The following is a 14,175-nucleotide window of genomic DNA, read 5'->3' on the forward strand; positions in this document are numbered from 1 at the left end:
TAAGATCCTACATCTATAGCTTGTTGTTTCATGGATAGTTACATCCCCTGGATGTGAGCAGTTACAGTCATGTTACCATCGGGTTATATGCTCGCTACTGTATTAACAAATAGTTAATATAGGGTATATTTCCCTTCTGTTTGCTCTCTGTCTCTGCTCTGTGGGCTGCAGACTCGTGGGCGGATGATGAGAAGTACGAGTGTGATGTGGGCTGGCAGGCGTTCCAGGCAGGCTGCTACAGACTGACGTCAGAGAAGGTGGTCTGGGACGCTGCTCAGAAAACCTGTCAGAAAATGGAGGCCAACCTGGTCAGCCTCCACACCCTGCCTGAACTAGAGTTCATCATCAACAACATCAAGCGAGGTACACAGATAATACAGTATGTCATGGAAAGGTACCTCAACCTGAAGACAGGTAGCTACACAGATAGTACAATACTGTACATGTCTCGAAAGGAAGCTTCAACTTCGGTGTCAACAGTTTCTCTCATAGGAGACAGTTGATCTTGTTTGTTGTTAGGTGCTATATATAAAAACTATGTACAATTTGTTTAGGTTGTTTACCTGAAACAACAAAAATGAAATGAAATCAAAATGTAGAGTACCAGTCAAAAGTTTGGAAGGTCTTTGGTTATTACATGACTCCATATGTGTTATTTCATAGTATTGATGTCTTCACTATTATTCTACAAAGTATAAATAAAGAAAAACCCTTGAATGAGTAGGTTTGTCCAAGCGTTTGACTGGTACTGTATAAAATACATTATTTACTACTTTTTGCATGACCACACTATAAGGACAGGGGTTGGCATACTGTAGTTCCACCCTACCTACACTCTTAGAAAAAAAGGTGCTACCTAGAACCTAAACGGGTTCTTCGGCTGCCCTCATAGGAGAACCCTTTGAAGAACCCTTTTTGGTCCCAGGTAGAAAGAACCCTTTTAGTTCCAAGTAGAACCCTGTTGGGTTCAAAGTAGAACCCTTTCCACGGAGGGCTCTACATGGAACCCATAAGGGTTGTACCTAGAATCAAAAATCATTCTCCTATGGGGACAGCCCGAAGAGCCCTTTTGGAACATTTTTGTTGAAGATTGTCTAATACTCCATTCCACTCACAGCTTCTCCCATCTGGTTTCTGTCCTAATGTGATTGCTGTAGTGTGTCCTCCTCCCTGCTCTGTGATAGTTATGGTCATATCTCTGTGTGTCAGATGTGGAGGAGCTGTGGATTGGTCTCCATGACACGGCTATGCAGATGGACTTCCAGTGGACAGACCACACGCCCGTCATCTTCACTTACTGGCATCCCTTTGAGCCCAACAACTTCCAAAACACCCCAGAGGACTGTGTCACCATCTGGGGACCCGTGAGTGACCCTTGGCCTTTGACCCCTATCGTCTGGACCCTTCGTCATCTCACAGCAGTGTGTTCTCACTGCCAACAAGCCTTACAGAAAACTATTGTTTATACTCTGCAGCTGTGCCCTCTCTCTTTCTGTGTGTGTGTGTGTGTGTGTGTGTGTGTGTGTGTGTGTGTGTGTGTGTGTGTGTGTGTGTGTGTGTGTGTGTGTGTGTGTGTGTGTGTGTGTGTGTGTGTGTGTGTGTGTGTGTACAGGAAGGCCGCTGGAATGACAGTCCCTGTAACCAGACTCTGCCGTCCATCTGTAAGAAAGCAGCCCAGAAAACTGACGGACAGGCACAGGACCACGGGTGCAAACCAGTAAGATTTACTGTAGTCCCTTTCTTTATTTCACTCTTTCTACGTTCTCTTTTTCCCTCTCTCTTTGTCTCTCCTCTGTTTCTCCCTCCCCTCTCTCTCTACTTTCTTTCTCTCTCACTCCTCTCAATCTCTCTCTCTCTCTCTCTCTCTCTCTCGGTCACTACTTTCTCCCTCCCCCCTCTCTCTACTTTCTTTCTCTCTCACTCCTTCTCTCAATCTCTCTCTCTCTTTCTCACTCCTTCCTCTCACTCCCCCTCTCATTAGTGTGCTTGCTGAAGGCAAACAATTCCATCTGTTATTCCCCTCCTGTATCTATTGTATCTTTCTCATTCTCTAATCTGTCGCTCCCTGCCATCCTTTATCTGTTTCCCTTGATCTCGGTCTCAGTCCCCCTCGCTGTCTGTCTAGAAACGTTCTGTTCACAGTTCTAGCAGCGTCATGCTGTTCTAACTCCAGATGCAGACAGTCAGCACTGGCACTCTGAATGCAGATTGTAAATATTTGAGTGCACCCCCTCACACTCTGCCCTCTGACCACACCCCTCCTCCCCTCCTCCCCAGTCTGTATTTGCTCTGAATCACTCCCTCAGGGCCAGGGAGATCAGCCAGACACCCTACCCCCAGACAACCCCGCAAATGTGTTCACATTCACAAAATACCCACACATAAATGAACCATATCCACAGGTCTCACATCTGGTAAACCCATCTCTCTTTTTTTCTCTCTCTCTCTCTCTCTCTCTCTCTCTCTCTCTCTCTCTCTCTCTCTCTCTCTCGCTCTGTCTGTCTCTCTGCAATTTCACAGACTGTAATTCTCTTCTTATCTTTGACTAGTTTCCCTCATGGTTGTGTGCTCTCCTCTCCTGCTATATTTCAACCCTCTCCTCCTGTTTGAAGGGTAAAAACGTTTACTCAGGCAGAGGTATTACTGTTTGATCCTGATGCGTCAGTAATTTAGTGTTTATGTGCTCACTCCCTCACTAGACATGAGGGATAGCCCAGCTAATGCCTCATGGCAAATGAGTTACTGCTGTTAGCTTGGCTCCTGCTTGGCCAACTTCTCTGTGGAGTTGACTGCATTGTGTGATTTTGTATGAGTTAATGCTCGCTTTTTTGTTGTTGAGTTAACTCAACATCTGAAGAGAAAGTGTGAGACAACCAAGTTACTGACTTAATGGTTCTGCGGTTCTGCGGTTCTGTCGGAACAATAGGGTCTATATGATCGACAGCTCATTGGCTCAGGGAACTGTAACACTAGAGATCCCCAGAGAGGGTTGCATTGTGGGTTACGTGACAGGAGAGAGAGAGAAAGAGAGAGAGAAATAGTTAACATACGCATCTGCCTCTCCGGTATGATTCTCGTATAGAGGAGTGTTGCTCGCCAGCTAGAAGTCTTTGAGGTTTCTCCCTCCCTGCCAAGTGCAATTGTGCAAAAGCCTGAAGTTGGACTGAATCACACAAAGTGACTCTCTCCATCTCTCTCTCCCTCTCTCACGTACGCACTCACTCCAACGCACACATTGACACGACTACACACTCAAACCCTTGTGACCTTTTTGTGTGTTGGCTGTGCTCTCGGTCTGTACACGTCTGCAGATAAGCACAGAGAGGAGAGGAGAGGAGAGGAGAGGAGAGGAGAGGAGAGAGAGAGAGAGAGAGAGAGAGAGAGAGAGAGAGAGAGAGAGAGAGAGAGAGAGAGAGAGAGAGAGAGAGAGAGAGAGAGAGAGAGAGAGAGAGAGAGAGAGAGAGAGAGAGAGAGAGAGAGAGAGAGAGAGAGAGAGAGAGAGAGAGAGAGAGCATAGCTCTGAGCCTGGACTTGTTCTGTCCTGCCCCGGTTTTATAAGTAGGGAAAAAGAATTGCCCTCTCCTTGTTAGCCATGTCTTGTTTATTGTACTTTATGCTTATACGTTCTCATCTCATCTGGTTGTGTTTTCATGCAAGTCTCTGGACGTAGATAGATCTCTTTGGACAGTTATTATTTCTACGCCTACTCAACCTTTCTCCTCTCTCTCCCCTACCTCTCTCTCTCGTCAGGGCTGGAGATGGCACAGTCCGGCCTGCTACTGGGTGGGAGAGGAGCAGGTGACCTTCGAGGAGGGCAGGAAGGCCTGCGCTGGCAGTGGAGCTACCCTCATCACCATCACCAATAGGTACGCACACACACATGCGTACCTGTCCATACACTCACGCACGTACGCAAGCACGCACAGACACAAACACACACACCTAGTGTAACCTCTGACCCCTGAGCCTTTTCCATGTGCGTTGTTGTAGGTTTGAGCAGGCGTTTGTCAACAGTCTGGTGTTTGGCCGTTCTGGGGATTCATTCTGGATAGCCCTGCTTGACCAGAGCAGCCCCGGAAAATTCCACTGGCTCAGCGGGGATGAAGTAGCCTATACCAACTGGAACAGAGACCAGCCAGGTGGGACATGGACCTCTGTCTCTCTATCTGTCCACAGAGCTATCATGACGGACATGTTGGTGTTGTACTAGTCTGCAGGACACCTGTCTGTGCTGTATGCCATGTGCCCAGAGCCCTGTCAAAACTAGATATGGTATAAACACTTATCTCTTGAGTATTCATTGTGGCTAAATTGCCAGTGACTTAATCAGGTGATTTGTTTGCCGTTTTCAAGACCATCTTTTGCCATGATCTTTACCATCCCCACTGGTGTGCCAGTCAGTCAGTTACTCCCAGACCCACACTCATACAACTACGTAACATGGACCACTCTCTCCCCCCTCTCCTCTGTCAGGAGGAAACATCAAAGGGGGCTGTGTAACCATGGAGACGGGCTACGCCACAGGCCTATGGGAGGTGAAGGACTGTGCGTCGGCCCGGGCAAAGTTCATCTGTAGACTGAACCAGGGCAAGTCCCCCAGCCCTGAGCCCCCCACCCCGCACCCCACCCCCAGCCTCACTGGATCCTGCCCCAACGGGTGGAAGACAAACGGCAAGCTGCACCACTGCTACAAGGTACCCTACACCTTTACCACTGCTTGATATTACTACACAGTGAAGAGGCGACTCCGGGATGCTGGCCTTCTAGGCAGTGTCTGTGTTCTTTTGCCCATCTTAATCTTTTCTTTTTATTGGCCAGTCTGAGATAAGGCTTTTTCTTTGCAACTCTGCCTAGAAGGCCAGCATCCCGGAGTCGCCTCTTCACTGTTGACGTTGTGACTGGTGTTTTGTGGGTACTATTTAATGAAGCTGCCAGTTGAGGACTTGTGAGGCGTCTGTTTCTCAAACTAGACACTCTAATGTACTTGTCCTCTTGCTCAGTTGTGCACCGGGGCTTCCCACTACCTCTTTCTATTCTGGTTAGAGACAGTTTGCGCTGTTCTGTGAAGGGAGTAGTACACAGCGCTGTACGAGATCTTTGGTTTCTTGGCAATTTCTCACATGGAATAGACTTCATTTCTCTGAACAAGAATAGACTGACGAGTTTCAGAAGAAAGTTCTTTGTTTCTGGCCATTTTGAGCCTGTAATCGAACCCACAAATGCCGATGCTCCAGATACTCAACTAGTCTAAAGAAGGCCTGTTTAATTGCTTCTTTAATCAGGACAACAGTTTTCAGCTGTGCTAACATAATTGCAAAAGGGTTTTCTAATTATCAATTATCCTTTTAAAATGATAAACTTGGATTAGCTAACACAACGTGCCATTGGAACACAGGAGTGATGGTTGATGATAAATGGGCCTCTGTACGCCTATGTAGATATTCCATTAAAAATCAGCCGTTTTCAGCTACAATAGTCATTTACAACATTAACATTTTTTACATTTTTTTTTTTTTAACAATGTCTACACTGTATTTCTGATCAATTTCATGTTATTTTAATGGACAAAAAATGAGTCTTTCAGAAACAAGGACATTTCTAAGTGACCCCAAACTTTTGAATGGAAGTGTATGTTTTAAGCATATGTATTAGTTTAGTCAATATAGATACCATTTATTTGCCTCTAACGCCTCTGTGTGTGTGTGTGTGTGTGTGTGTGTGTGTGTGTGTGTGTGTGTGTGTGTGTGTGTGTGTGTGTGTGTGTGTGTGTGTGTGTGTGTGTGTGTGTGTGTGTGTGTGTGTGTGTGTGTGTGTGAGTGTGTGTGTACGTGTGCCTGCCTGTCTGCCTGCATGTGTCCCAGGTGTTCGACTCGGCCCAGATGGACCAGAAGCTGAGCTGGCTGCAGGCCCACCTAGCCTGCCAGAGACACCATGGAGCCAACCTGCTGAGTGTCAGTGGCCCAGAGGAGGAGCACTTCATACTGCAGATACTACACGAAGCCTTTGGGTGGGTGGACACTCCACCTTGATCATGCATGGGTTGTATGAATGGGTCTCTGTTACAGGGCCTAGACTGGATGGAGGGAGAACGTGGTTCTTATTGGAAAAGGGGATGGGTTTGTAATTTAATGATGAGGATGATAATAATAAATATATATAATAAGAATTTTTTTTGGGGGGGGGGGTGCTATTGGTGTTCTATTTGTCCTGTTACACACAGTGTGTAATGGAAATGTGTTTTTTTGCATATCCCAACTCCCCCTGAGATACCCACAGGGAGTGGGGTCACGGGCAGGGTCACCATTGTACAGCACCCCTGGAGTAATTAGGGTTAAATGCCTGGCTCAAGGGCACAGTGACAGATTATACACTGCTCAAAAAAATAAAGGGAACACTTAAACAACACAATGTAACTCCAAGTCAATCACACTTCTGTGAAATCAAACTGTCCACTTAGGAAGAAACACTGATTGACAATAAATTCCACATGCTGTTGTGCAAATGGGATAGACAACAGGTGGAAATTATAGGCAATTAGCAAGACACCCCCAATAAAGGAGTGGTTCTGCAGGTGGGGACCACAGACAACTTCTCAGTTCCTATGCTTCCTGGCTGATGTTTTGGTCACTTTTGAATGCTGGCGGTGCTTTCACGCTAGTGGTAGGATGAGACGGAGTCTACAACCCACACAAGTGGCTCAGGTAGTGCAGCTCATCCAGGATGGCACATCAATGCGAGCTGTGGCAAGAAGGTTTGCTGTGTCTGTCAGCGTAGTGTCCAGAGCATGGAGGCGCTACCAGGAGACAGGCCAGTACATCAGGAGACGTGGAGGAGGCCGTAGGAGGGCAACAACCCAGCAGCAGGACCGCTACCTCCACCTTTGTGCAAGGAGGAGCAGGAGAAGCACTGCCAGAGCCCTGCAAAATGACCTCCAGCAGGCCACAAATGTGCATGTGTCTGCTGAAACGGTCAGAAACAGACTCCATGAGGGTGGTATGAGGGCCCGACGTCCACAGGTGGGGGTTGTGCTTACAGCCCAACACCGTGCAGGACGTTTGGCATTTGCCAGAGAACACCAAGATTGGCAAATTCGCCACTGGCACCCTGTGCTCTTCACAGATGAAAGCAGGTTCACACTGAGCACGTGACAGACGTGACAGAGTCTGGAGACGCCGTGGAGAACGTTCTGCTGCCTGCAACATCCTCCAGCATGACCGGTTTGGCGGTGGGTCAGTCATGGTGTGGGGTGGCATTTCTTTGGGGGGCCGCACAGCCCTCCATGTGCTCACCAGAGGTAGCCTGACTGCCATTAGGTACCGAGATGAGATCCTCAGACCTCTTGTGAGACCATATGCTGGTGTGGTTGGCCCTGGGTTCCTCCTAATTCAAGACAATGCTAGACCTCATGTGGCTGGAGTGTGTCAGCAGTTCCTGCAAGAGGAAGGCATTGATGCTATAGACTGGCCCGCCCGTTCTCCAGACCTGAATCCAATTGAGCACATCTGGGACATCATGTCTCGCTCCATCCACCAACGCCACGTTGCACCACAGACTGTCCAGGAGTTGGTGGATGCTTTAGTCCAGGTCTGGGAGGAGATCCCTCAGGAGACCATCTGCCACCTCATCAGGAGCATGCCCAGGCGTTGGAGGCCACACACACTACTGAGCTTCATTTTGACTTGTTTTAAGGACATTACATCAAAGTTGGATCAGCCTGTAGTGTGGTTTTCCACTTTAATTTTGAGTGTGACTCCAAATCCAGACCTCCATGGGTTGATAAATTGGATTTCCATTGATTATTTTTGTGTGATTTTGTTATCAGCACATTCAACTATGTAAAGAAAAAAATATTTAATAAGATTATTTCTTTCATTCAGATCTAGAATGTGTTGTTTAAGTATTCCCTTTATTTTTTTGAGCAGTATATATATATATATATATATATATATATATATATATATATATATATATATATTTTTATATATATATATATATATATATATATATATATATTTTATGGTGATGACTATGATGCTGATGATAATGGTGATGATGCTGCTGCTGATGATCATAATGACAATAATGCTGATGCTGACATCGCTCCTGCTGCTGCTGCTGTTGATGTTGATGATGATGATGATGATGGTCCACAGGGAGTCAGAGGACCATGAGCAGCGCTGGTTCTGGATCGGCCTGAACCGCAGGAACCCCATGGACAACGGCAGCTGGAAGTGGAGCGATGGACTGGCCGTGAGTCACAGCATCACCATCCAGTCATCCAGCCACAGCATTACATCACAGCATGGACCTAATTCGAGCTGCCAAACCACAGCACTATCTATTATTGACCCAGCATAACACAGCGACCTTGATTTACTGATAACTATAGCCCAGCTGCAACAACATACAGCCTCTTGCACAATATACGTGTACCTCAAAGCTTATAGATATAGCTACCTAGTTTTTAAGCAAATTTTGTAACGTCCTTTAACCCATCTTCCTTTGTATGTCAGTATACGTACCAGAACTTTGGGCGTTACTACTACAACGTTCGTCAGTGTGCAGCAGCAGACCTGGGCACCATGACCTGGCTGGCCATGCGCTGCGACTATGAACTGGACTGGATCTGCAAGATCCCCAAAGGTAACAGCAAGACAACAGAACCACACATAGACACAGATACAGTCACAAAGCAGTGCTACTGCTGTATACAGACACAATAGAGACACGTGGCCACAAGGCGCCCTTGTTATTGCCTGAAAGCTTTCATTTTGAATATTCAAGTCTGTGTTATGTAGTGCTGAGCGATTAACCCCCCCAAAATGTTTATATCGGTTATTAAACAACTAATTGTCCGACGTCGGTTCAATTACTTGAATTCCATTTAGTTATTTTTTTTGGGGGGGGTGAGCCTAATGCGCCGTTTCTCTGGAGAGAAATCAAATACTTCAGGAGGGAAATCCAGTCAATAACTATGTGGGATGTTGAAGGGAGTTGTAGTTTTCATTAAGCAAATATGTGACCGACCGGCTCGATTCGGTCTTATGTAGCAAAATTTGAAATGGTGTTTTTTCCATTGGATAAAAGTAGAGACTCAGAGCTAGAACATTTGATGTCTTACACTACAGTCGGTGCTTAATTTGTAACTCGGGAGGTGCTGGAACAAAAAGGGAGCATGAGAGGGGGGTTGAGGAGTTCTGAGGTACCGGAACTCATGAGAAAAAAGAAATCACCTTTATAATAAAGCGTTGCATGCATATCATCGCATTTGCGTAGTGGCATAGAGTAGTAGAGTAGAGGCACTTAAGTTGCACACATTGGGGAACAGTTTTGTAGCCTTGGGTCCGGGAAGAATGTGGCCTTTTATGAACACATTTCATGCAATTCTAAGTGACTGGAGACTTTTGCAGAATATTTTTAATACAGCACAAATGAGAATCTGAGATCAATAAAAACGATCTGGGCCTAGGTGTGTGGAGACGCATGTTGTAGGCTACAATATGAGGAGGAAATTATAGTCCTAAAAATACTTTCCAGTTTCACTGACTCACCCAACGACATGCAGCTCATTAGCTGGTGATGGCCGATGCGCTCGTGCCAAAAGCCTGTCTCTCGCTTGCTTTACTTTGTAAAACAATATTTGGAAGTTGATCAAATATGTTGGTAGCCTGCGACATAGTCTTCTCTTTTCAGCAGGAGCCATTTTCTTTCCAACCTCTGTTTTCCCTCGTTTGTATTTGTCTGTTTTGTCTGCATGACTCTTGTTCACTGACAGATTTGTCACGTGTTCCCGACTGTAGGCTATTCCTTGTTATTCGGCAACAATCCACAAGAAGCTATTGATCCTTCTCGTGGTGTAGTAGGCTATTCTGAATGATTTCATTTATTTATGAACAGACAGCAGTAATTCTAGAACCCTTCTATAAGGAAATTAATGATGAAGTGCAACGCTGGAGAGATGAGAGTTGCAGGCTCATGTCTATCAGAGCAGAGAGGGAGAGAGAAAATAGAAAGTGAATCTCATTCTAGTTATGTAAGAGATACAGGCATGCTTCTCACACAGCCACCACCCGTTCGTCTCACACATACAGTAGGTTACAATGTTGCACCAAAATAAACTCAAAACAAGATCATTATTTACAAGTTAATGGCGAGCTAATGACAGAAAATAGCTTACGGTCACAAATAAAAGCAGGACATTCTACCTGAGAATTTTAGAACTTGGACACTGTCTTGTTGGCCTAACATTATATACTAATTTGACATTGGTGCAGGTCATGTTGTTCTCACATTACCGTCTCTGGTAAAGACACACTATATCAAATAAAATCTAAGTTTATTTGTCACATGCACAGGATACAGAAAGTGTAAATGGTATAGTGAAATGGTTACTTGTATAGTTGAGTATTTTGTTTAGACATGTAGCTAGCTAGCTAAATAAAGAACCATAATCCCAACTCATAATGTTACTACCATGCATGAATCTGCAGGTAGCTAACGCTAAACAACTAGGTTCAAAGATAGCTAGCTAGTTCACATTAGGCTATATAACTAGCAATGCAAATGGCTCTGAGATACAAATAATATTACTACACAGATCATACACGTAATGTTAGCTAGTGAGCCATCCAGCTAACAACTTTATGACAAAATTAGAGAAACGTATAATATCTGAAAATGTAGCAAGCTAGACTCTCTTATCCGTATACATGGATGAACGCTTCTCCCTCCCTTTTACAGATGCCATGGTTGTCCTTAGTTTGAAGATGTAATCCAGAGACAGGTGTTTTATACAACAGCCTTCTGTATCCCTTTTTGACTCCCTCCGCATATTTGAACACCAGAATTTTCAAACGGCAGAATTTTCTCCATCTCCTTAGCTATCATACTCTGCTTCCACCGGACATTCCACTGATTTCAAAATGCGCTTCATCTTGAAAGTGGAGAGTATCAGCAACACTTTTGCAGTTTTTCGTGATATCTTTCAAAAAAAGCTGTGTTAAAAAGGATTACCTACACATACTGAGCAGCTCATGTTATACAGTCGTGGCCAATTGTTTTGAGAATGACACAAATATTAATTTTCACAAAGTCTGCTGCCTCAGTTTGTATGATGGCAATTTGCATATACTCCAGAATGTTATGAAGAGTGATGATATGAATTGCAATTCATTGCAAAGTCCCTCTTTGCCATGCAAATTAACTTAATCCCCCAAAAACATATCCACTGCATTTCAGCCCTGCCACAAAAGGACCAGCTGACATCATGTCAGTGATTCTTTCGTTAACACAGGTGTGAGTGTTGACGAGGACAAGGCTGGAGATCACTCTGTCATGCTGATTGAGTTCGAATAACAGACTGGAAGCTTCAAAAGGAAGGTGGTGCTTGGAATCATTGTTCTTCCTCTGTCAACCATGGTTACCTGCAAGGAAACACGTGCCATCATCATTGCTTTGCACAAAAAGGGCTTCACAGGCAAGGATATTGCTGCCAGTAAGATTGCACCTAAATCAACCATTTATCGGATCATCAAGAACTTCGAGAGCGGTTCAATTGTTGTGAAGAAGGCTTCAGGGCGCCCAAGAAAGTCCAGCAAGCGCCAGGACCGTCTCCTAAAGTTGATTCCGCTGCGGGATCGGGGCAACACCAGTACAGAGCTTGCTCAGGAATGGCAGCAGGCAGTGGTGAGTGCATCTGCACGCACAGTGAGGCAAAGACTTTTAGAGGATGGCCTTGTGTCAAGAAGGGCAGCAAAGAAGCCACTTCTCTCCAGGAAAAACATCAGGGACAGACTGACATTATGAAAAAGGTACAGGGATTGGACTGCTGAAGACTGGGTTAAGTAATTTTCTCTGATGAATCCCCTTTCTGATTGTTTGGGGCATCCGGAAAAAGCTTGTCCGGAGAAGACAATGTGAGCGCTACCATCAGTCCTGTGTCATGCCAACAGTAAAGCATCCTGAGACCATTCATGTGTGGGGTTGCTTCTCAGCCAAGGGAGTGGGCTCACTTACAATTTTGCCAAAGAACACAGCCATGAATAAAGAATGGTACCAACACATCCTCCGAGAGCAACTTCTCCCATTCATCCAGGAACAGTTTGGTGACGAACAATGCCTTTTCCAGCATGATGGAGCACCTTGCCATAAAGCAAAAGTGATAACTAAGTGGCTCGGGGAACAAAACATCGATATTTTGGGAATGGCCAGGAAACTCCCCCAGACCTCAATCCTCAAGAGGCGGGTGGACAAACAAAAACTCACAAATTCTGACAAACTCCAAGCATTGATTATGCAAGAATGGGCTGCCATCAGTCAGGATGTGGCCCAGAAGTTAATTGACAGCATGCCAGGGCGGATTGCAGAGGTCTTGAAAAAGAAGGGTCAACATTGCAAATATTGACTCTTTGCATCAACTTCATGTAATTGTCAATAAAAGCCTTTGACACTTATGAAATGCTTGTAATTATACTTCAGTATTCCATAGTAACATCTGACAAAAATATCTAAAGACACTGAAGCAGCAAACGTTGTGGAAATTAATATTTGTGTAATTCTCAAAACTTTTGGCCACGACTGTAGACAGAAGCCTGCTACATGGCAGACCAATCTGACCTCTCGGCATGTACAGCCCATCCATTATCTCAGCCAATTATGGCTAGCCGGAAGATTCCTGTCTTTTCCTTGGCTAAACCAACTAGGCTCGTAAATTAACAATTGTATTCGTATTTACAGATAACAAACAAGTTTGTTATTAAGGCACATAAAGGTTCACATGTTCCAGAAGGCATTTCTGCTAAAAAACGCATTTTAATAAAAAAAAATTATGTTTACGTTCAAATGTCTCTCCTGTGAAGTAGTGACGCACAACATACGCCTAGTTTCCTGAAATGAGTTGTTGTGGAAATTCTTACACAGGGACACTCAAAGTCAATTTTAAATGAATCGTTGTTTATTGACACTGTGCTGGAGAGGTTCCAACAAACCTAATGCACCATAGTGAATGTCTGTCAGAAGCTCTGCTGGGGCAGTCCCAGCAGTTGTCTTACAGTGAGGGAAAAAAGTATTTAATCCCCTGCTGATTTTGTACGTTTGCCCACTGACAAAGAAATTATCAGTCTATCATTTTAATGGTAGGATTATTTGAACAGTGAGAGAGAGAATAACAACAACAAAAAATCCAGAAAACAGCATGTCAAAAATGTTATAAAATGATTTGCATTTTAATGAGGGAAATCAGTATTTGACCCCTCTGCAAAACATGACTTAGTACTTGGTGGCAAAACCCTTGTTGGCAGTCACAGAGGTCAGACGTTTCTTGTAGTTGGCCACCAGGTTTGCACACATCTCAGGAGGGATTTTGTCCCACTCCTCTTTGCAGATCTTCTCCAAGTCATTAAGGTTTCAAGGCTGACGTCTGGCAACTCGAACCTTCAGCTCCCTCCACAGATTTTCTATGGGATTAAGGTCTGGAGACCGGCTAGGCCACTCCAGGACCTTAATGTGCTTCTTCTTGAGCCACTCCTTTGTTGCCTTGGCAGTGTGTTTTGGCTCATTGTCATGCTGGAATACCCATCCACGACCCATTTTCAATGCCCTGGCTGAGGGAAGGAGGTTCTCACCCAAGATTTGACGGTACATGGCCCTGTCCATCGTCCCTTTGATGCGGTGAAGTTGTCCTGTCCCCTTAGCAGAAAAACATCCCCAAAGCATAATGTTTCCACCTCCATGTTTGACGGTGGGGATGGTGGTCTTGGGGTCATAGGCAGCATTCCTCCTCCTCCAAACACGGTGAGTTGAGTTGATGCCAAAGAGCTCCATTTTGGTCTCATCTGACCACAACACTTTCACCCAGTTGTCCTCTGAATCATTCAGATGTTCATTGGCAAACTTCAGACGGGCATGTATATGTGCCTTCTTGAGCAGGAGGACTTTGCGGGCGCTGCAGGATTTCAGTCCTTCACGGTGTAGTGTGTTACCAATTGTTTTCTTGGTGACTATGATCCCAGCTGCCTTGAGATCATTGACAAGATCCTCCCGTGTAGTTCTGGGCTGATTCCTCACTGTTCTCATGATCATTGCAACTCCACAAGGTGAGATCTTGCATGGAGCCCCAGGCCGAGGGAGATTGACAGTTCTTTTGTGTTTCTTCCATTTGCGAATAATCACACCAAC

The 14,175-nt window shown here is 45.1% G+C and overlaps 1 protein-coding gene across 1 annotated transcript in view; it reads left to right on the forward strand.

Moving 5' to 3' along the window:
• The window catches only part of LOC106607264 (C-type mannose receptor 2), a 42,187-nt gene that overhangs the window by 13,975 nt on the left and 14,037 nt on the right, over positions 1-14,175 (forward strand). The window contains exons 7-15 of the mRNA XM_014204058.2: positions 172-363; positions 1,210-1,364; positions 1,613-1,717; positions 3,751-3,866; positions 3,991-4,139; positions 4,474-4,694; positions 5,862-6,007; positions 8,154-8,250; positions 8,514-8,643. Of these exons, the coding sequence (XP_014059533.1) occupies positions 172-363; positions 1,210-1,364; positions 1,613-1,717; positions 3,751-3,866; positions 3,991-4,139; positions 4,474-4,694; positions 5,862-6,007; positions 8,154-8,250; positions 8,514-8,643 (1,311 nt within the window). The remainder of the gene's footprint in view (positions 1-171; positions 364-1,209; positions 1,365-1,612; positions 1,718-3,750; positions 3,867-3,990; positions 4,140-4,473; positions 4,695-5,861; positions 6,008-8,153; positions 8,251-8,513; positions 8,644-14,175) is intronic.

The sequence above is a fragment of the Salmo salar genome, chromosome ssa06 (genome assembly GCF_905237065.1).
Source record: "Salmo salar chromosome ssa06, Ssal_v3.1, whole genome shotgun sequence".
In the NCBI taxonomy this organism is placed as follows: domain Eukaryota; kingdom Metazoa; phylum Chordata; class Actinopteri; order Salmoniformes; family Salmonidae; genus Salmo; species Salmo salar.